Here is a 23,426-nt window from a genome sequence, read left to right as displayed (position 1 = left end):
GAGAGACCAAAGTTGAGGATTAGGCAACGGAGTCGTAGCCGGGAGGGACAGGCTTTGCGGGTTCAGTCAAAACGGGCAGGCGTCTCCAAGACTTTCACAAACGTCGACAGAAGGGGAAAACACGCAAAGTATTTCAAATGAGAGTGAGATTCTGAATGCTTTCCCTTTTCAACGACTCGGAAAGACGCGTCACCCGCCGTGTAGCGCCGCCTCACTCTCTGTTCTCGCTTTTTCTCTCTGCCGGGAACCGCTTCTCTAGTGAGAAATGCGAAGCGAAACGTGCCTCACAGGCTACGCACATACCTGCCTACACATCTACACATAAATACACTCTTGTATAAGCATACACATATAACTAAATATATGAACGTGTACCAAATCTGTAATCTTTTTCGTGGTTTCCAAGAACTCTGTTCCTTTTCTGCGTTGCCGGCTGGCCGCGGCGCCATGGGCCTCGGAAGTTTAAAGATCGGCTTGTGACGAGGCGCACGTTTTTTTTTCGAAAAATCTCTTTGCGTAAGACGCCAATCTGTTGCAGCCACGCCGGATCGTGTTCCCGTTTTCCAGGTCTCGCGAGACTCCAAGTAATCTCTGTGCGAAACCGTTCACGAAAGAGAGAACTGCGACGATCATCGGGGGCATCCTTTTGTCGCGACACCCAAGGAAAGAAAAAACAGAAAGGAGGAAGCACGCGAGGACAGAGACAGGCAGAAGAGAGGAATTTGGAAAGATGTTGATCGACAGGAAAAGGAAGAAAAGGGGAAGAACGTCAACAGAACTACTGAAGGTAAAGAGACATGGCGAAAACGATGTCTCGGCGAATGCGATCGGAAGTCAGCTGTAACTTGGCGCCGAGATCAGGATCCCCAATCAAAACGGCTGCTTGTCGAATCTGAAAGAAAAGAAACACACAACAGACAGGGTAACAAAGACAGACAACCTCATATATACTAATGCACATAAAAGTAGATAAGGATATATAGCTATATGCATGAGAAAGGATATATATATATATATATATATGAACGTTCGTAGGTCTATGCATTCACTCGAAGTTACATTGAAAACAGAGAGCACTGAGAACTGACACCCAATCTGTATTTGTGGGAGATTTTGCACGCGCCAGCTTAGCATTGTTTCAGTTTCAAAAACTGCATGCATGTACACTTGATACTCAACACCTGGAAGACGGGCGCGCCGCGGAACAGGGACAAATTCTCGAGACAAACCGATTCGACCTCATGCGAGAAGCTCTCACCTTCCTCAACAGCTCGTCGAGGCGGAGAATTGCGCGAACGATCGAACCTTCCTGAAAGCGCACGAGAACCGCCAAAAACCCCAATATGCATGCACCATGCAGTGTCGCAAGCATTTGCCCACCAGACGTATACATGTATATTTTATGTTTGTATATATATATATATATATGTATGTATATATATGTTCGTATATGTAGATATATGTATATATGTACTGTTGTATGTATGTGTTTAAATATATGAAGTCTGTCAGCAAGAAGCAAAGCCTTAAAACATATTCCTCTGAGAGGAGACAATGGAATTTTGATGTTGAAAGAGTCGCAACGCGAGAGGGCGCAAGCACAAAGACTCCCTACTTGCGCGTTTGTCTTCTGCATGATGTCGCCAAAACTGACACCATTCGCCCAATCATAAGCCACCTGCAAAACATACGCACACACAATATTTTCACATATATATATATATATATATATATATATATATACAAATATGTACACAGACATAGACAAAATCAAAGGTACATACATAAACAAACGCATACACAGAATTATATATATATATATATACATATATGTAAAAATATAGATACATCTATTCTCGTCTGTATCATATCAAAACACGCATATGTATACACAAATAAATGCATATATATATATATATATATATCTATATATATATATATATTTACATAAGAGAACGATATGTTACGTACAGCCGTGCAACGACACCCGTTTTCCCACATAAATATATACATATATATATATATATATATATATTCACTTGTAAATATATATATATATATATGTATATGGATTTCTATATGTGTACGCAGCTCCGCGATTTGCATGCAGACACGATGAAGCATGCGTTTCTTTGTGGAGACATCCGTGCTTAGCTGACCAAAGAGAGGGAGAAGTTGCAGAGCTTCCACCAATCTTCGGCATTTACGCGAACACCCGAGTTTGCCTGAAGCTTCAAAATCGCGACGTGAATCTCTTCTGCCTGAAACCGCAAGGAGGCACACGCATGCGTTTGCATGCAAATCCACAAACTTTTCATCGATCCGTGTACGTGGGTCAAGAAGCCCGGATCTGGAAATATAATTCAGCTTGAGCATCCGAAGGAACAAACACGCGCATACCGATCTCTCTGTCCACCTCTTTTGTCTAAATCTGCATCCGCTTATCATCTGCTTCTATTTCTCTCTCTTCTCTGCAAATAGGCGCATCCACCTGCCTACGCATCAACCTCTGACTGCTCCTCTCTATGTGTAACTCCGCTTCTCTCCATCTACCGATTCAAGATCCCTGTGAAGCTCTTCACCTATCTTTACTTGATCCAGCATCTAAACCTGTCCATTAACCAATCTACAGATATCAAATATATAATCTAGATAGGTAGATAGATAGATGTGGGGGGAAGTGAGGAATCTTTTCGAAGAAGGGAAGACGCACTGTGGCAAAGTTGAGCGGCGAGAAGAAAGCTGAAAAGGTGACACGTGGAATCTCACCTGATCTCGCGCTCGCTGAATGCCGGCCGTTGGCGCAGGGACTTGCTCGACGGGTCCATCCGGTGCAACAAATGCAGAGAGAACAGCCGCAATTTCTTCCGGTTCGAGATTCTGAAACCAGCGCGAAAAGGGAACAGACTCTCCGGCGCCTTTGGGAAAACCGTTTCCTCTACTTTTCCCGCTTTTCCAACGCCACGGAGCAGCACCAGGCGTGCCGACACAGCGGCTGCCGACATCCGCACATCGCGTTTCTTCGACGCACACATACACACATCTCCGACCGCCTCGACATCTACGGCACTCAACCCACACGCTCCGCATGCATGTCTTCGCGCAGATATTTATACACCTCCGTATCTGCCAGATAGATACACATTTATATACCTAGAGATGCAGAGGTTGCCACATACAGATAGATATGGAGACCTGTAACAACATATAGATAAAGCTGTTTGGTAATAAACATTTGGATATAGTTGCATACGTAGATGGATGCACATACGCGTACACGCTTAGTGTGTCGCATTTGTCTTGTGTGTGCACTCTGGCGGATGGCTGCCGGGGGTTCCAGCATTTCACATGCCGTGTCTACGCCCCGCCTTTTCACGAGGAAGCGCGACAGCGCTCGGCCCTCTGAGACGCCTCACGTTGTCCTGCGTGAATCGTTTGCCTTTGTCTTCTCAATCTCTGCGTGTTTGCGTTCGCACTGCCTCTCTCTCTCTCTGCCTCAACACCAAATTCAAAATTTTAGGTATATTAAACGAGAAGCCTTAAATCATTCATCCAACCGATTCTCCGTACCTCCAAACCACCTTGGAAGATAAACTCCGTCAGTGTGAGCTCGTCGCCCGACATCACCTGGCATGCGACACGACCCTGACGAGGCAGACGAGAAAACAAACACGGACACACACAGAAAAGTCAAATCTGGCTGTGTACTAAAAGCAGAACAGAATGGGAAGAGCACGTACCGACAAAACTAGCAATCGCTCTAATATATATATATATATATATATATATATATATATTATATAAGTGTGCATATGCAAATACATGGAAATATGCAGTATATATATATATATATATAACAAGATGGTGTGGGGACGAGCAAGATCGCGTATGCCTTGTAGCAGACGTTCAGCAGGTAGTATTCCACATTACCCCATATGTAGATATATGTGTATATGCATGCACGTTTGTGTATGTGTATCGCTGTAGGAAAATCATATAAGGATTTGCGTATGCATCTGCAGATTTACACGTGGTCATGTACATATACGTTGAGGTATGCACATGAACGAGCGTCAATGGGGTATATACAGCTGTCGGTGGCAACGTGCACAGATGCAGATATAAGCATATACGTACATTCACAATGAGACCGAGAGACAGTCAACAGTACAAGTATACATTTATATATGCGTGTGCAGGCACCCATGTAATTGGATGATTGTAAAGCGGGGCACTGGCAAGGAGGCTATGATGTTTACTTTGACGGTGAGAGTTCCGGAGTCCTCGTCGATGAGTTTCAGCTTCTTGAGAACCGTGAGTCGAGCTTGCATCTCCGGATAGAGGTCGAGGGATTCCTCGTGCAACTGACTGGAAATCTCTGCGATCTCGTCCATCAGCTGTGCCACAAAAACGCGAAAGGAGAAACATCACGAGGACGCATTCCAGCAACAAAACGGTCTGCTCATCCTCTTCTTGCTGGCACAGACAAAGCGTGACTGGGTGAGATGTCCACGCGAAAAACTCGCAGACACAAAATACCACGAAGCGTTACAGAAACGGTGTGTGTGTGTGTGGATCGAGAGGTGGAAAGAAACGGCGAACCAAACGCGTAAACGCATTAAATGCAACGACGCCTCTATATACGTAGATTCACAGGCTACCATCCCCATTTATATATACAAAAGGGCCCAGCCGTCTGACACCTACAGATATATACATATATACATATACATATATATATCTTCATTTATATGTCTCAATCTTTCTGCCTATCTCAATGTATTAATATATATATATATATATATATATATGTACCTAAATATGTGTGCGTGCATAGATTTGCATGTATATTTATATATACATAGGGAGGTGAGCCTCGTTTGCCTGTGTCTCGATATCCAGGTTTGTGTTTCTCCGTTCGTACCTCTCTCTTGCGGGAGGTGAGTTGCATGTGCGTTTCTCTGAGGGGACACGCGAAGCATTTATTTTGTCGAATTTTCGAGAATAGGTCTTTTTGGAGAAGCAGCGTGGAGACGAATCCAACCTCGAGCTGCTTGAGAGGCTTTGAGAAGGACAGCGGCGTCAACGCAGTTCCGGGCGCATTTCCTGCGGCCCCTTGCGCGCATTCTCCGCTCTTCTGACCACTTGCAAGTCTCTCGAGATCCTGAGAAAGCGAAGGGTTTGGACAAACATGACTGGAGAAGATGTAGAGGCTGAAACAGACCTGGCAGAGAGAAGACGAAAGAGCTCAAACAGAAGCGCAAGAGACACCGAGAGAGAACAAGACGCGGGCAAGAACCAGAAGAGACACAGGCGGCACACGCGGCCCACACAGACGGCGCGCCGCAGGGAGAGGTTTAATCGACGGCAAAGATTGAAGACCGGCCGAGCCAAAACATGCGGTTCTAAATCAGCTGTCAGAAGAAACGCTGCGGCGCAAGACTGAAGGAAATGCAATTCGCCGCGCGATTCCACGTACAAGCAGCCCCCCCCCCCCCCCGTATCTGTTTTCATGTGCACATGTAGCACTACGATTGCACAAGTGTTGCACCTGCAGATATATATACATATATATACATATACATATATATATATATATATAGATATGTATATATATATATATATATATGTATCGGCTTGGATACGCAAAAGTAAAAAGTTACAACTAATATCCGAAAGAGGGAAATAGACAGAGATGAATTCAGATATATACGTAAATATAGGCACAGGGAGGGAAAAATCTCGAAAGATGGAGACAGAGAGGAACCGATTGCTAGTGGGTATCCATTTAGGGAGAGAGAAACAGATAAAGAGAGAGATATTGTTGGACGAGTTTTTTCGCTTGAGGAGGCTGACTTGCGCGAGCATCCCGAGGAGCTGAGAGTCTTCCGGGCCGAAAGTTAAATTTGTCACGTTTTTGGAGACGCCGACGGGGCACTTGACAACTTCCTCGCAAATCATCTCCACTTGTAGGAGGGACACGTTGCGCACAGCCACCCATTCGAGAAGAGCCGGGAAAACTTCGTTTTCCGCAGGCGCGAGAGCGACAGCCGCAGAAGAAGAAGCCAAAACACCGGACGCAAGAATCACAGGCGCACCCGAAGAACTGTCTCCTGCCGAAGGGCCTGAAAAGCAGACAGAATATATATATATATATATATATATATATGCATACATACATATATATACATATACATATATATACATATACATATATATACATCTACATACACATATATATACATATACATATACATACATATATATATATATATATGCATATACATATACATATATATATGGGCATAGTTCTGGGGAGAGAGCGAGAAACAGACGGAGTTGCGTCTGAGCCGGTGATTGGCAAAAAAGAAGAAGCCTGCCCTACCGCTGTCGCCGCGCCTTCCCAGGCCCCGACTCGCCTCCTCCAAACTCGCCGCATTGACCCACGGGGGGAGCAACACCAGCATGCGGAAGGTCGGCGGACCTACCAAGGCGGGAAAAGACAAAACGCGAAAACAAAAGATCAGTGACGCCGAAAAGCACAAAAAGAGCGCGAGCCAAAAAAAGAGCGAGAAACACATTCGGAGATTCGGCGTTACTGGCGACTCAAAACAAATCGAGACCTCTCCATGTAGAAAGATATACATATACATATATATTTATAAATATATATATATATATATATATATAGGTACAATATTCATATGTGCACATATATATAGGTACAATATTCATATGTGCAAATATATATAGGTACAATATTCATATGTGCACATATATATAGGTACAATATTCATATGTGCAAATATATATAGGTACAATATTCATATGTGCACATATATATAGGTACAATATTCATATGTACATATATATATATATATATATAGGTACATGCAGATCGTTACAGTCAATCGAAATGCTCCGCCGTCTTTGCCGCGTCGTCTGTATCTGCGCCCTTCCGCCTCGGGTCGTTTCGTTTCTTGCTTTTTATCCCTCTTCTCTTGTCTCGCTTTCTTCGACAGCGGCCTCTCTTCGTCCTCCTTGCGTTTCGCTTTCTACATTGCTCTTTCGCTTCTCTTTCTGCTCACTGCTGGGGACCAGTGGGCGAAAATCAACGTTCAGAAAGATAGCCGGACAGGACGTTTTCAAGCCCGACCAGAGGGAGTGGACGAAACAAACACGGCCGAAAGAGAACACGGAAGCCGCTGCTGCCTTGTGTTGCCACACTTTCCTGAGCATCGAGAAACACCAAACACACACCCGCTCCTACATCCCCTCTCTGCTCGTCACCTCAGTCCATATATACATACATATACACATGTATATATCCGCCTCGATGAAAAAGCATGCGTACATAAGATTGCATGTGGACACAGAAATCCACGCGTACGCGCACCTGCCTCAGTCGCAGCGCACATGCAGGTATCTGTGCATACACATGAAAGCCCTTAAGCTTAAATACGCCTACACACACTTATGTGCACGCCCTTACACACTTTTATACATATATATATATATATATATACAACTATATTCAAACAGGCCTCTCTGTAGCTATATATACGTAACTCTGTAAGCACATCTATACCTATATACAAATCTACGGGCAAATGCCTATGTCTCCCAATGGAGACAGCTGTACATGCATAGCATGTGCCATTTTGCATGCGCATACATACGTCTAGCTTCAAAAAAAGGGGAATGGTCAAAAACGTCTGTGAGCGCACCCTGTGGAAAGGTTGACTCTTACATGTGCATTTCCTCGGCAATGCCACGATTTCGATCCTCCCAGTCTGCTAGCTCTTCGATCTCAGGTTCCCCAGAAACACAGCGAACCTCTGGTAGTTCGCGGAGCGCCTGAAAACGCCGGGGCATTCAACACGAGCAAAGCGTATCACTCTTTACGAGAAACGACTCTTAAATGCTCCATTTTAAGCATGCGTTGTGTGCACCATTCACACGCTGCCCCGGAGGTGCTGATTCTACATCCTACACCGACATATATATATATATATATATATATATACATATATATATATATATATACGATACAAATCAATATGCATGAGAGATACATATATACATGGCGGATACATAAAAATGTGGTATACAGATAAATATATATATATATATATATATATATATGAAGGGCTCTCCAGGGATAGCCACCGATACCAAATGAAGAGACCGCGGGAATGTCTACTTGGTTTTTTTCGTTTTTTTCGCGTTGCTGGTTTGGGGTTTCGCACTTTCTGTTTTCTTCGCAGATCTCTCTTGAAGACGGGGAGGAGGGACGTGCGAGAGGCCTCTTTGAAGGATTGCGAGAGAAAAGACGTCATCGACATCGAGTGGCTTCGAGCAGCCAGGAGGAGCAGTGTCTGGTACGTCAGCCGAAAGCGGCTGAGTAACGGATTCGCCTTTTCCACCATCATCCCCGTCAGCTCCTGCGGCATTCGCGAAAAGATACAACACACATACCTTTTTCAGTGCGTACTGGAATCGACGTATATAGACGTATATACATTTATATATATATATATTATGTATACATATAGAGGCGTGGATATAAAGATGGATGCACAGGTTACGAGGCAACTACGACGCGAAACAGCTATACATTTGCGCATCTTCTAAGAGTCTCCGAGCCCCGTATTCGCGTATCTGCCTATCCGTCTCGCAGCACAGCTGTATCGAGGATACACGTCGACACAGCTTATTTAACCGAGAGACTTGACAGTCAGCGTTCTTGGCCTATCTCTAAATTGCCTTGTTCCGTGATTCGCACATACGCACGTGCATCCGACCCACACATACACGCCAACAGTCAAATCTATAAAAGTATCAATAGACACGCATTTTGATGTATTCATATGTACACGTAAACATAAATATCTATATAGATATGTATATGCAGTTGCATTCATGGCTGTATTGACCAGAATGGATACGTTCACCAATCTCATATTTATCGCAGCCACATAAAGAAGAGGTTTACCGGAGGGGAGACACATCAGAGATGGCAGCACGTCAGCAGCGGGGGAGGCTCTGAGATAAAAACGCGGATCCTCGAGGAAGAGAAACGGGGAGTGTCGAGGAAGAAAAATGGGGATTCTCGAGAAGGAAAAGCCTACCTTTGGGTCGGGTATGTCGTCTGAACAGAAGATGTAGACGTGGCCGAATGTGTCAATGCCGCGCCGACCTGCTCGACCGGCCATCTGAAAAGGAGACAGAAAAACGCAGCGCGACCCCCGAGTCAACAAGGAAACGAAAAAGTACGGAAACAGAAAGGAGAAAAAAAGGGACAGGCACACAAAGAGAACCGTGCGTCCTCGACGGGTTTCTGAGTCGCCTCTCGCTTCGCTTAGTACTCCGCACTCCGCACAATGAAGCCTTCTTTTTCCCCCGCCACTGTCGTTGTTAGCTGAACTGTGGCTGCTGGTAGGAGCACGCAATGTGGCTGTAGCGGACGTCATACTCGCACGATTCGGTGTCAAAAGGAGTCACGTTCTCTTGCTTCCTCTGTTCTACCTGGGTGTATTCGGAAGCGAGAAGCATGCGCGATCTCTGGCCGTCGTGTTTCTTCAAAGCCGAGAAAACGACCGACCGAGCAGGCATGTTAAGGCCGATCGCCAGCGTCTCGGTTGCGAACAGCACGCGCACGAGCCCGCGCTGAAAGAGAATCTCCACCTGGGCGAAAACGCGAGAAAACGCAGAAAAGAATGCGCCTCGAAGAGAGAGCGACGCGAAACGCTGACGAGTATTTTTTGCTGACGAAGAGGGAAATGAGGCATCTCAACCAGTGGTAAAACGACCGCCTGGGTGCATGTCGTCGCTGAGGCACAGGAGGCGAACGGCCATCATTCACCTCCACGAGAGTCACGTCGAGCAGCAGCTGTCAGAGAGCTGAGACCAAAATCCTAGAGATCAAGATGGCGATGAAACAACAGGACAGACGCAATAGCGTGATGCCGAAAAGGAGATGAGGCGAACAAGGTGGAAGAGGCAAAACGTAGAGAAGAGTTACCATTTCCTTGATGATCGGCAGGAGGCCGCCGTGATGGATGCCGACGCCTCGCTGGACGAGACTGCAGACGAAGCGAATTTGCGGCAGCTCACGATCCGCAGGCGACAGCGCCATCAAACAGTCCTGACGACAGGGGGCGAGGAGCGAAAAGGCGAAGAAGCAATGAACATGGAAAACGCGACTTTCAGTAGCCCACGACGAGACGCAGATGAGGCGCCAGAGCGAACGGAAGATGCGCTGAACGTGCAGGCGAAAACAGATTCCCTCGTCTCCATCTCGTAGACCCTCCCCCGTCTGTGTCCTCTACCGTCTCCGGCGCGTCTCCCGGGTTTCGTGTTCACCCCTTCCAGTCCCTATTCTGCACAATCCTCTGCCGTCTCTCGTTCTCGCGACAATCCAGTCTTCCGCTTCCTCGCATCTGTCTCATTTCGCATTCTCCCTCTCTTCTCGTTCTCTCGTCTCCCTCTCCTCTTCCTTAAAATTCTCTCTCTTCTCGTCCTCGTATCACTTTCTCCTCTCTAACGCGTCGCTCTCCTTCTCTCTAACGCATCTTTCTTCTCGGTTTATCTGTCGCCTTCTTTTCTCTTTCTCTCTCTGCTCTCACCTTGACAAAGAGATGAATTTTGGATCGGTCGTTGTGCGAGAGAACGACGTTGAGTTTCCGCATCGCCTGAGCGTAGGTTTCGCACTTGCGCCGGCTGAAGCAGAAGACGACGACCGGGAGCTCGTTGTCCTGCAGAGCGAAATCCACGGGGGGTGCCAAGCACAGTCGCGAAACTCTGAAGCGGTTCTCAAAAACCGAAACGGACGCCGTATCCCCCAAAAGAGTCGACACACGTCTAACCTCCACACCCCCCGTTTCTTTCCATTTTTCCTGTCGGATCCGCCCCTCTCGCCGCCGGCGAAACAGCCTCGGCGGTCCTCTCCTGGTCCCGCCGGGCTTCGCCTTGCATCGACCTTTTCTCTCGCTTCTCTTCCCACGCGAAGTGAGCCTCACTTTCTCGAGTTTCGCGATCATGCCCTGGAGTCGGTGGATCTCCGTCTTCAACTTTGCCTCGGCAGTCTGGTAAACGCCCTTGCTGCTCTGGTGCGCGCCGTCTTGAACCGACGTCGCGCGCGCGCCGCCTCGAGCCCCGCCGCGGCCTCTCTGCGGCGCATTGTTCAGCGGCGGTTTCCGCGCAGCGGGAGGATTTCCCTTGTCCCGGACGTGCTTGAAGGCTTCGTTGTACGCCTACAGGTGCATGCACAACCGCGAAAAAAACGCACGAAAACAAACCGGGCAAAGAAGCTGAGCACCGCCGAACAACGGAGGAGCAGAAAACGCCGAAACAGTGAGAAGGAGGATGAAGAACGAGGGGAAAGAGCCGCTCTCGTTTAGAGAGGGGAATGGCGAAGCCCCAAGCTCTATAGTGCGGCGCGTGCCGAGCCGCACCAGCCAACAGAAAACGTGTTCACGCACCACTTTGCCCTCTGATGTTCTTTTCCTTTCTTCTCGTGGCGTGCCTACCCCCGCTTGAAACCGGCCCTTCGCGTCCATGAGGAGAAACGCCTTGTCGTGGAAGAAGAGGAAGTGCCGAAGCGGTGTCGGGCGGCGGTCCGTCGACAGCGTGAAAACTTCTCTCTGTTTCACCGCGCCGATCCAGTCCGCGAACTGGCGGTAGTTCGGCAGCGTCGCAGAGAGAAGAATCATGTTCACCTGCGACCGGAACGGAGGCGCATGCAGACAGACACGCAGGACCAATGCTCAGAAGCGGGTAAAATAGACCGCAACACGTCGGGGAAGGCATGGCTGAGCGGCACGGAGCAGCGTGCACCGGCGCGCGTCACGCTCGCATGAAAAACAACGCGGAGAGAGGACGGAGGGTGAGAATGCTTGACGAACGCGCGCGCACGGACGGGTGATTGAAGGGCTGCGTTTTCGCGGAGAACTGACCTCCTTTGGAAGAAGAATAATCGCCTCCTCCCACACAACGCCGCGTTCAATATCGTTGATGTAGTGCGCCTCGTCGAAGATCACGCTATCCACTTGCCCGATCAAGGCATCGCCGCTGGGAAGACCACGCAGTGTCACGAGAGATGAACGCAACGCAGAAGACCAAAAAATGAAAGAGAACAAGAAGAAGACAAGAATGAGAATAACGACAGGACGAGGGAAACAGCAGCTAAACGGCAACAGAGGACGGGAAGCACGAGAGGACGAACAAAAATAATACGGAGAAGGCGAAACAAACGGGAAGGAGACTCGCAGCGAAACGTAAACGGTGAATACGCACAGGGAGAAAGGAGGCGCGTGAGCCGAGTGCATACGCGAAGAACGAAGGCGAGAGAGGAATTTGCAAAGACGGAGCTGGACAACTTCGGCACGCCCAGCGATAAGGTGGAGAGAGGCACCAGCAGAGAGAGCGGCAGATATGGAAACGGTTACACCCTGGCCACTGAGGCAGCGGATTTGAGCCGAGAGTCCAGGAGAAAAGAGGGAGTCAACAATCGACTAAGGAAAGCGAGAGGGTGTACATGTGTAAGCTCCAAACGCACATGAGGCATGCGCAGACATTTGCATGCATGTGCATACAGTTGGGGCCACAGGCAACAAGAGAGAGAGGAATAGCCGCAAAGGTAGCGAGAGGTGTCGAGCGCCAGGAGGGAAGCATGGAAGAGATATACATTTGGGAGACGCAGTGGTAATTACGAAGAGACAGGTAGAAGGGATAAGGAAGACGCAGAAGCGCAGGCGTTTTGCCTGTCGCCTCACGAGGACGCGAAGGCCTTACAGGTAAAGGAGGCTTCGCAGAATCTCCGTTGTGACAATGAGACAGTTTGCATCCGGATTGATGCACACGTCTCCCGTGACAATGCCGACGGACGGAAACTTCAAACGGAACTCGCGATATTTTTGGTTGCTGAGAGCCTTCAGAGGCGAGGTGTATATACACCGCCGATTCCGCCGAACCGCCAACGCAATCGCGTACTCTGCAACGACCGTCTTCCCTGAGGACAAAACGTCGCCAGAGGGCAAAACGAAAACGTCAGTCAAAATGCGTCATCTCCGGTCGCGATCGTCCCCTCCGCTGTACCCTTCTTCTTGAACAAAAACGTGGAAAACGATTAGCCGCGTCCAGAAAAGAGACAATATATCTCCGCTGGCGTGTATGCCTTGGCGCCAACCTCGCGTGGTGTCAAGCGACTCCTCCAGCAGTCGGAGGCACCCGTTTGTATCTCGCTCCTCTCCCCCTCCTCTGTCTCCTTCCCTCGCCCTCGCTTGCTCTCCGCTGCATACCCTCGAGGGCTCTCCTCCCCGTTGCCTCCAGCTTCCTTCAACTCTCTCTCGCCTATCATCTCTCTTCCGCCCCTGTCGTTTCCCCCGCTCTCTGAACCCGAAATTGTGGGAAATTGCGGCCTCCCCCGCGCGGCGCGTCTCACCTGCACTGGTGTGGGCAGCGACGAAGACGGTTTGGTATTTTTCGAGGTGGAGAATCGCCCGTTTCTGGAAGTCGTCGAGGGGGAAGGGAAACTCGAGAGCCAGTGGAACCTGGAGGGGAGACAGGTCTCCAGGTTCTTGCGGAATGGCAGCTAGCCACGCCCTCGTGGCATCGTCGAGGCCGTCCAAGAGGACTTCCGGATCCACCGCGTCTGTCTCCTCGCCCTCGGCAAGCGCGCCCACCCCGCCAGCGTCCCCACATGCCTCTCTCTCCGGTGTCTCCACGTTTCCAGCGGAAGCAGCCATCCGGGCGCGCTCTCGCCGCGCCGCCTGCACGCGCCGCCGAAAGAGCGAGACGTCGCTGGAGTTGTCTTCAACGCACCAGCGTTTGCGAATAAACTGGCGCTTCACAGGGTCTTTCCCAACGGGTGTGGCAGACGCGCCGTCTTGGGGGTGAAGCGCCTTCCTCGCTTCTTCTTCCAACGGAAAACTGACCTTCTCGCCATCCCCGGCTTCTGCTCCTGGCCGGTTTCCAAGCTCTGCGCCTGCATGCGCACTGAGTGGCGACAAGAGGCCTCGACCGGCAGCCTTGGGCGACTGCACAGGCGAGCCTCGAGACGTCGTTGAGAGCGAGAGAGAGGCCGTGACGGCCGCCGCTGTCGCCGCGAGGCGCGCCTCGTCGTCGTTCCCCTCCAGCCGGGGACTGCTCTGGGCGAGGCGGGGCGGGAGGATCTCCACGAGGGGTGCGAGCGGCGCGTCGCGGGACTGTTGGTCCGCAGCGGCTGTCCCTCCGAAGAGCAGCGAGGAGGCGAGAGAGTCGAGGGGCGGAAAGAAGAAAAAGTTTGGACCCACCGCCTTGTCGGCGTCGCCTTCCGCCGGGAAGGGCGGAGACAGCAGGCGCGGCGAGAGCGCCTCTGCGTCTGCATGCGTTTGGGGTTGGTGGGCGTTTGCGGACTCGCCTGTCTCCAGGGGAAGACCGCCCTCCTCTGCCTCGCCTTCCCAGGAGGCGGCAACCTTCTCTGGGAGCCTCTCGGCAGGCGAACGCGAAGGGATGAAACGCAGCCCGACAAGACTCTTCACCTCGTCTTCGCCCTCGCCCGCTACCCCAGACTGCGCGCGCGGTCCTGGCGAGGAAGATAGCCGTCCGCACAAAGAAGCGGTAGCACTGTTCAGTTCGCACCCTTCGGCTGGGGCCGGGCAGGCGTCTTCAGCATCGAGGAAGCCGAAGGTTCTTTTGAGGAACTCGTCGTCTTCGGGCCTCCACTCCGCCTCGAGTCGTTTCGCAGGGACAGACGCGAACGCGAGAGGAGAGGAGAGCAGCGGAAAGGCAAAATCTCCCTTGTCAGGGGCCGTGCCTTCAGGCTGCGCCCCAGCGACACACGCGAAGGAAGAAGACCGGGGCGAAGGGACTGGGGGGAGATCCTCCGTCTCGTCCAGTTCATCGTCCGAAGTCCAAAAATCGGAGTCGTTGCCGTACAGGCGATTCGAAAGACTGGTCATTGTGACAGAGAGAACCAGGAAGGGGAAAGAAGAGAGAGAAAAAGAGACAGAGACGAGAGACAATTAGAAAGAGCGAGAGACGGAGACAGGCGGGAAGGGACGGGAAACAGAGACGAGAGAGACGACGGGAAGAGAGACGAGACGTACGGGAAAGGAACGAAAACAAGGGCAAAATGAGAGAAGAGCGACAAAGGAACCTCATATAGTGGAGAGGAAGAGAAGTGAGAGGAGAGAGGCCCGAAAAGAGACAGCGGGAGACAGGAAATCAACAACAGGTGCTGTGGCGGAAAAAGTCGGAAGCGGAGTTGACGCAGGAGATGCAGTGTGCATCATCGAAGCGTGCGCCGCGTGTTTGGGAGAAAAGAGGGGCGTAAAAAGAGCGTATCGATTCACTTGCGAGACGCTCGACACACAACACAGCGAGACCACAAACGAGAAAACTCCTGTCTGTGTTCTTCTGTTCAGGATGGACAGAAAGAAGAGAGACGAAGGAAGATGTCGAGAGACTTCTTCTTGCTCGTATTTCGGTGGCGACGAAAAGGAAAGAAGGCGTTAGGTAATGTTATCTCTGGAGGGAAGAAAACAGCAGTGGGTTTAGATACACTCTCTATAAAACAACGGGAGAAGGGCCGAGAGAGATGGAAAGTGCCGCGAGAAATCTCTCTTTTGGAGACGTGTGGTCAAGGAGCACAAGGGAACCTTTCTGCGGAGAATTCTTTTTCGAGAAAGAAAGCTAATAAAAAAGGAGGCTTCGCCGGTTCGCGATTTGCCGATTCTTATACCCAACACGAGACGCATGCGACAAGACAAAAAACGGTCGCAAAAAATCTTGCATGCATACGGAAAGGAAGAGCGGCTTTTTGTGAACAGAAAAAACGGCGTCGGTGTCTTTTTCCGAGCTACTATCACCCTTCAGATTACATCTGTGTTGCTCCTTCCTCCATTTTTAAAGGCGTCTTCTTTTTCGCCTGACATCTCTTGTATCTTTGCTTTTTCTGGAAGTCTGGATACGGTGAACAGAGGAATATATAAGCTAGCAACTACGATGCGATGCGGGTTCCACAGACAACCTGAAAGACCTCTGTCTCAGAGAGAAAACCCAAGACCGATATTCGTGTGGACTAACCGAGAGAAACTCCAAAGGAAGAGTCCCCTTGAAGACACACGCGGGTATATGTCGAGATCTCTGTTCAGTGAAACGGTCCTCTGAGTAGGGACAGAAAGAGACAGGTGCACAGACATACGTGGATCGAGAAAGAGAGAAAGGCATAGGGAGACACCAAGAAACGAACACGTATATATATATATATAGGGAGAGAGAGAGAGGTTCTTTATTTGAGATACAGGCACATAAGGTTACCTAGATCGATGGGTAGATTATCACAGCTATATATGTGCATGTAAAGGCGTTTAAAGACTCCAACGATATGGCATCTTCAAACGACTTTCCCTCTTAGTCTCGAAGATCCCGCAGCACCAGAAAAAACGCTTTGCTCAAAGCAGAAAGGCATGCATATCGGTTTTACACCGCCAACACGCGCAGAGCACGCCCCGCTGCTGAACGTGGTAAGAGATGTGTGCATCACCTTCATGGAGGTGTAGCTGGAACAAACTGCACACACAGGGAAAACACGGACAAGTACCCACACGCACGATCTTCATATATATATATATGTCTGATCTTCAGCATTAGCACAGAGGTACCAACGACTGACATCTGCAGATACACATTTGTAGGAAGATGGGGGCGGAAGAGCTCAAAGGGTGTGTCACAAGCTGAAGAGGACAGCATCTGTCGCGGTGTATCACATATACCGACAACCATAAATTACTTCAACCAGGAAATCCGCGTTTTCTAGAGGTCAAGCAGTCAAATTTGCCTTGTTACCCTCGATGCAGATCTACAAACGTCATGCCGTGTGTGTCCAGGAAATCTGATCGAGGCCTGCAGCAATAATAGAGCACTATTTTCTACTTCTTCTCTGCGTTACGACCAGTGAAATCACGGGAAGACTTCGAGTTGTTTACTCGTTGAGCACTCCAGGGTTTGTCAGAGCGAAAACAAATAGGTGTTTTTGAATACAGACTCGAGACCATGGCGCCCAATACAGAGCTGTACATTAAGGTCGTGTCGGCGAAGCGTGTGTATACGGAACATCACCTTGAACAGAAGTATTACCATCATTCTTTAAAAGCTGCCCAGGGAGAATGGAAGAAATGCAGAACACCCGTTTTCGCCGCATCCGGCCAATGTTCACCCAGAATGATTTTCTTCCTGTCTAAAAAGCAGAAATGCCGAATGGTACTCACCGAGAGATTCCGGAACTGTCCCAATTGAGCGGCAGCAGCAGGTCCACTGACCCCGTCACACAGCCGCATGTAGACGACTTGCTTATATTTCCCGGCTTTCCGTTTCCCCTTTTTTCCTCCATGATTTCTTGCTTCTTGTTCCCCTTCTGTAGGCTTCTCCATACCGCTGTGTCGGCACGCACAGGGTTCGATAGTCCACGCTCAATCTTACCATACATGTACTTTTATGATCCCCGGCTGGTTTAGCAACGGGAGGACGCGCCTCGTCCGTTCTGGCGGAGGAGCTCTCGTACCTGTGGCTACCTGGTTATCCATTCTGAGTTTTGACCTCGTCTAGCCACTGGGTGTTGCTACTGCTGCGGAGACTGCCAAGCAGCGGTGAGAAAAAAAGTGTCGATGAAGAGGCATTCCTCGCTTCTCGACGCCCCATGGAACCGACTTGCCCTCATCCCTATCCTATTTGTTGTCCACTCACCTGGCACAGTCACTTCAACTCTATAAACACTCATGTCCGTATGTCTATACAAATTGTACAGGTGGACACACTCTCTACTTGCAGATTCTCCACGAACTCCAGTCTGGGCATGTACGGACGCCCTAGTGTACAGTTGTATTTGCGTAGTTAATATACAGTTGCACTCCTGGAGATGTGCATGTACCATCTACATCTATGTATGCCAGGTGGAGGATGTCTCTCACTTGTCGCTCTACAGTAGATACATCTCCGTGTCTGTCGGTGTAAGCATTACAGAAGTTGTATGCCCAGGTGAACTTTGCGAGATCTCCTGACAGCCTTACTTCGCTTCACTCACTGCAGTTGCCGTGCCTACACGGCGCCCTTCCGTGTCATCCAGTGCTTTGAAAAACTTAGAACTCGAGATATCGTGTTCCATCGCCAGCGCACACCGCGCGACTGCAGAGTCTCTCAAGCGGGCTCCGTCTGAGGCGCAGCGTCGGCGCCGTGTGCGTTCCGCCGGATCGGTCCTCGTGGGGATCTCAAGCATGAGCCAGAGGGTGGCAGTTTCTGCAGTTCCCTTGGTTTTTCTTTCACTTTTCACAGGGCGGAATTCTTCCCCTCGCGATTCCCCCCAAACCGCAAGCCTCTCTTTCTAGTCGTTCGTCCTGCTAGCTCGCCAGAGACGCCCTCGTAGGCGCTGTTGCCCCCGCGTGCTTGTGAGGATGACGTTCGAACTGTTCGAAACACAAGCAAACGGCGTTTTTATTGGAGGGGGAAGTCGAAAAAGAACCCGACTTCGACTGTCTTTTCTCTGGTGAAGCTGGGGGCCCCGTGGGCGGGTTGGAGCCAGAAGAGAGCTGTCTCTGAACGGTCGTAGCAATTGGGCGGTTTTCGGGCCCGCCGCCACCGCCGTGCTTTCTGCGCGTGGGAAGAAGGGAGAAAGTGGAGAGGGCTCCGCTCGCCTTTTTTCTGCGGGAAATGTATCTCAATAGCTTCTTCCATCCTTGTTCGTGTCGAGGCTGAGAGTTCTAGCCGACTTGTTTCCGTTTTCTCGCCGCAGCGCGCGGTTGTCGAACGTTATACCCCGCGCGTCACACTGCAGGAGAAACTGAAGAGTTGAGTGCTTCGCGTGTCTCCTGTGTTCAGTCCCTTGCTTCCGCTTCGGGTTCGGATTTGCAGTTCCAAGGGGAGGAGCGCGAACGTCGTTCGTCCGTTCGCTTTGCAGTTTAACTTGCAGATTTTTTCGCCCCAAGTTTGGGGAGGGGATGCTTGGAAACTCGGAAAGACAAGCTGAAACACGTTTCGAGGCGGCCGAATGCGTTGCTCGACGAAGTCCAGTCTCCAGCAAGGGACGTAGAGTTCTGAACCCTGTCTGGACAGGAGAGTCCTGTTTGCGAGATTGGGAACTTCACTGAGGCGACTATATGTCGCGGAAGAATGTTCATTCTCATTTCTGTGTACGCGTTTCGCTTCCCATCTCGTCTGGCTCTCTCCGTCCAGCTTGAGTCCTGTTGGCGGCGCGCTCGTGTCCCCTGAGGCGAGATATCAAGATACGTTGTGGCCGCAACAAAACGTTTAACAAGTTTGGGCGCTCAGCAGGAGTCGCCCCCGTTTCCGTTCAACCGTTCGGAAGTCGTTTTCCCAAGAAGTAATGCCTTCTTTCCAGTTTGTGGTGACACTGAGGGCGCCGAACTTCCGTTCGTCTTTTTTTGCAGAAACGTAGCGTTCGAAAAACCGCTGGGCTAGACACGCGTTTTAAAAGGCAATCACGCCACGTGTCGCAGTGACTGAGACTGTCTCCAGGGAGGCGCGACGGCCGAAAGACCCGAGAAATAGAGCCCTGAATCTTCCATCTTCAAAGACGCTGGGACTCGTGCTCGTAGACCTAACCCGCCGACGGAGAAACAAAGCCGAAATCAAGGGTTATCGCCGACCCCGCCCGTCTTCGTACAAGAACGAGCCCACGGATCGGCGAAAGGCCGAGCCTTGACCCGACACGCGAGCGTCTCGCCAGGAAAACGAGTCATCCGTTGTTCGTGGATCCCCCTCTCTTCGTCGCTCGATTTTCGTTGCTTGGCAGACGCGGTGACGCGTTTCCGAAAAGATTTGTCTCTTTTCGAGTGTCCAACCTGGAACTCCCCTCGTGTTTTTCTTGCCTGGAGGAGCCTGGCGAAGACGGAAGTCGCGTGGAACCCCTGTTCGTTTTCCCTCGTTCTTGAGCGTTCGCGGGAACCTTTTCGGAACAAACAATAACAGCGGACCTCGCTTTGGCGGTCGCGCGGTGCCCGCCTCGAAGCACAGAGAGCGGGGGACAGCTATGCTTGTGTGTGCCAGGCTCAGCAGAGAAAAGAGCGGAAGTAGATTCCCGTGCGGTTGTGGCGACTTGTGGAGAGAGTGGTTTCCGACCCCGTATATCCTGCGTGTGTTGCGTACCTCTCACCCTCACGCACCTCACAATGTACTGGCCTATGGAACTCTTCAGCGCGGAGAAGTCCGTCCATCTGGACTGGACGTTGTCGACATGTTGCGAAAGGGGACAATGGATCACTTCCGGGATCGTCCTGGCGTGGCTTGCCGTCGCAGTGCTTCTTTGGCACTGCGAAATTTGGGGCTACAATGTTCTCCTGCCGATGAAAATGCTGACTGTCTTCTTCCACGAGTTTGGACACGCCACAGCGGCCTGGCTTACGTGCGGGAGAGTCCACGGCATCGGTAAGCTGTGTGTGTTGCGGCGGGCAAGAACCCCCGCCGACACTCGAAAGAGGCAGTGGGTGTCTTCAGCTGAAGAGCGACTGAATAGCCCAGCACTTTGGTGTTTACCGCGGCGGAGTTCGGTGCCCACGTGTCAAACACCAGCACCACGTGCGTAGTTTCTTCCTCCTCGTTACTTCCTCCTCATTACTTCCTCCAAGGGTCGCTTTGTTTCGGTGTTCGAAGCACTCGCAGCTCCAGTCGGAAACGGGGGCGGGGGGGGGGTGGGAGTGTCTTCCCTTTCAGTTGCTGGATTCCCTGCTGGCGACGAAGCCGCGGGCATCCCTCCGAAGGCAGAGCCCGTGCAGACCTTGTGCGTCCGGAACCATTCGTCTGTTTGCCGTTTCGTTTTCGCCTTTCCTGTCCTGCATGCAGAGGTCCACACCAACGAAGGCGGAGTTACCAAGACAACCGGAGGCGCAAGGGGCATCATCCTCCCAGCGGGCTATCTCGGCTCGTGTCTGTGGGGCATGTTTTTCCTGCTGATGGCGTCGATAAACATCTGGACTCTGCGGGTCGGTGCAGGAATTCTCTGTTTCTCCATGCTGATTGTCCTTTTGTTCTTCGCGCGAAACTGGGCGCTACGCGTCGTCTGCCTCTTCTTCGTCGCTCTGGTCATCGGCATGTGGGTGTGGACGGAAATGGAGCAGATTGTCTGGCCGCTCCGAGTCGTTCTGCTCGGCATCGGCGTCATGAACGGCGTGTACAGCTTGTGGGATATCTGGGACGATACCATTCGCAGGAAAGTCAGCGAGAGTGACGCGTACAAATGTGCCGATCTCACCCACTGCAGCAGCCGTCTGTGCGGCGTCCTCTGGGCCACCTTCGCCCTGGCGTTCATGGCGACCTCCATCTACCTCCTCTTTGTCGTCAAAGAGGTAGGCGATGATCGCTTCGAATAACCCCGGAAAGAAAGGCGTCGCTCGCGCCTGTGGTTTCCCCGCGGGTCTCTCTCCGTTCCGTCGCTCTTCTCGCGGTCGCGGCGCACAGCGCCCCGAGGGTCGACTCTCCCTGGAGCAGTCTACGCAGAACTCCAGACGACGAGGGGCTGCAAGCGGCTGTTGGACGCCCGTTTCCAGCTGCGAGGAGTTGCCGTTTTTCCCAGTTCCCTTCTCTGGCGTCACGCCGTTCCTCACTCTCCGGCCCAGCGCCTGGCGGTCGCCCACGCGTGCGTCACGGCGACACACAGCGAATAGTTGGAAAGAGAACAGAGACGCAAACATGGATCACAGGCGACGGTGTCAGAGAGAGGAACAGCTGATGCGACCGGTCGCGAAGGAACGCCTGTGCGCGGGGCAAAGGGGAGAGACAATGGGAAGCAACCAAAGACACTCCGCGCGCCTGGAAACCGGGGAAGGACAGTTTAGGCGGCTCTGCAAGGGTGTGAAGGCGCGCGCAGAACTGCGTGAAAGATCAAAAAAGGATCAGAAGTCCTTATCCCGTTCCAAAGCAACCCAGTCGAGGCGAGGGGGAACAGCGCAATTTGAATGGTGAATGAGAGAAGGCAGAAGGGATACAAAGAGGAAGCAGCAACTCCAGTTTGAAGGCAAGCTTGACAGACTCTGTGTAATCTTCATTACCTCGCGAAAACCGAAACACAAGCTGTTAATGAACAGCGACTAAGTTTGGGTATTGCAAATTCTAAAAATTTTTTCAGGTGGGTGAACGTTGCAGCGCCTTGCTCGCTGCGGCCAAATTCTCAACAGTGATAGGCGACGCAGTTTTCTACTGAAGGCGCATCCGAAAACGAAAACACGTCCTGCGTACGTACCCGAGACAAACACTCTTAGAGAGGTGAAAACTTTGGGGAGGTCCCACAAGTTGTGGAGGAACCCCCTCGCTCCAACGTGCGAGGCGCTCCGACTCCCAAACGGTGAGATATCGTCGAGGAGCTCGTTTTCAAGGACGCTTTTGGCTGTTTGTGAATAGGAATTCACTTCTGTTCGTCTTTGTTCAATGCTACGAGAGGACAACGCAGAACAAAGGACTTGCCGTGTGCGCGGAGGGGCGGCGCTCCAGAGAGCAACTCTTTTTTCCCGTCGTTCTCCTTTGTCCTCCCCGTGCGTTGTGCTATGTTGATTTGAACGGTTTTCCCGAATTGGCGCCGTGGAAGAGGTGATTTGTACAGTCTCTCGTCAATCCTCTTTTCGCACTTGCTGCGCAGAACGTGTGCAGGCGGTTACACCGTGCACGGGGCAGCACGACCGTGATCTGTCTCTCGAACTGGATACGCTGTACAGATTTGCAGCGACACTTCGCACTACCATCCGACACCAGTGACATACAAGTAGACTCATGTGGACAGGGGATTGCATCTCTCCGCGTATATACATGGACACCGCGTTGGTAAAGGCACTATGTACAACTTCGAACGAATGCACCATACTAGGTTCCCTGTAGCGCAAAGGCGGCCGTCGTCCTTGTGCTAGCCGCGCATTGCTGTTAACACTCTCTCAAACGTTCTGTGTAAAAAGAGAGGAGGCAGTTCATCGTGGGCGCGGAAGACGCCTCGCAAACAGACCTGAAGGACGATCAGTACTCCCGCATATTGCCTCGCCGCAGCGTCGCCCTTGCTCCCGCTCTCCCTGAATTAGATACACGCGTATGTGTCAACATATATGCTTAGATACGTATAAGGTGAGATGAAACTAAACATACCACAATGAACACTCGCTGTAGATACAGCTTGGTCGCTTGTGTGGCTGCTACGCGAGTCTAATTCGTTGCATCAAACAGGGACGTCTCTCGAGACCGTCTGCCGATTTCATCCTCCATGTTTCAACAGAAAGCCTCTTCGTTTCCTCTCATTCGCACATCAATGGTGGCCGCTGAGAGTTCCTGTTTTGCTGGGCCTCCTCTTGAATCATCTACACCACATCGCTGTACGTGTTCAGGCTTTGTCAGACGAGAGTGGTGTGTCATGAGATACACCGTAGTTCTCCACTGATGTTCGGTGTCTACCTAAA

The 23,426-nt window shown here is 50.9% G+C and overlaps 2 protein-coding genes across 2 annotated transcripts; one reads left to right on the top strand and one right to left on the bottom strand.

The window, feature by feature from the left end:
- Positions 1 to 778: 778 nt before the first annotated feature.
- On the bottom strand, positions 779 to 14,942 carry NCLIV_014710 (putative DEAD/DEAH box helicase domain-containing protein; the record flags this gene model as incomplete). The annotated part of the gene is made up of 21 exons (XM_003881661.1): positions 779 to 892; positions 1,259 to 1,309; positions 1,616 to 1,678; positions 2,160 to 2,261; positions 2,770 to 2,880; positions 3,571 to 3,645; positions 4,260 to 4,397; positions 4,925 to 5,164; positions 5,857 to 5,966; positions 6,386 to 6,484; positions 7,089 to 7,231; positions 7,751 to 7,857; positions 9,132 to 9,215; positions 9,529 to 9,687; positions 10,025 to 10,147; positions 10,629 to 10,757; positions 11,022 to 11,255; positions 11,532 to 11,720; positions 11,958 to 12,072; positions 12,796 to 13,012; positions 13,445 to 14,942. 21 exons carry the CDS (start codon positions 14,940 to 14,942, stop codon positions 779 to 781), a joined length of 4,101 nt encoding a protein of 1,366 aa, XP_003881710.1.
- A 5,223-nt stretch (positions 14,943 to 20,165) lies between these two features.
- NCLIV_014700 (conserved hypothetical protein) lies at positions 20,166 to 21,362 on the top strand (the record flags this gene model as incomplete). The annotated part of the gene is made up of 2 exons (XM_003881660.1): positions 20,166 to 20,421; positions 20,836 to 21,362. 2 exons carry the CDS (start codon positions 20,166 to 20,168, stop codon positions 21,360 to 21,362), a joined length of 783 nt encoding a protein of 260 aa, XP_003881709.1.
- Between the last annotated feature and the right edge of the window lie 2,064 nt (positions 21,363 to 23,426).

The sequence above is a fragment of the Neospora caninum genome, chromosome V (assembly GCF_000208865.1).
Source record: "Neospora caninum Liverpool complete genome, chromosome V".
NCBI lineage: Eukaryota > Apicomplexa > Conoidasida > Eucoccidiorida > Sarcocystidae > Neospora > Neospora caninum.
The sequence above is the reverse complement of the archived record's forward strand: the minus strand, read 5'-3'. Positions and strand labels throughout refer to the sequence as shown.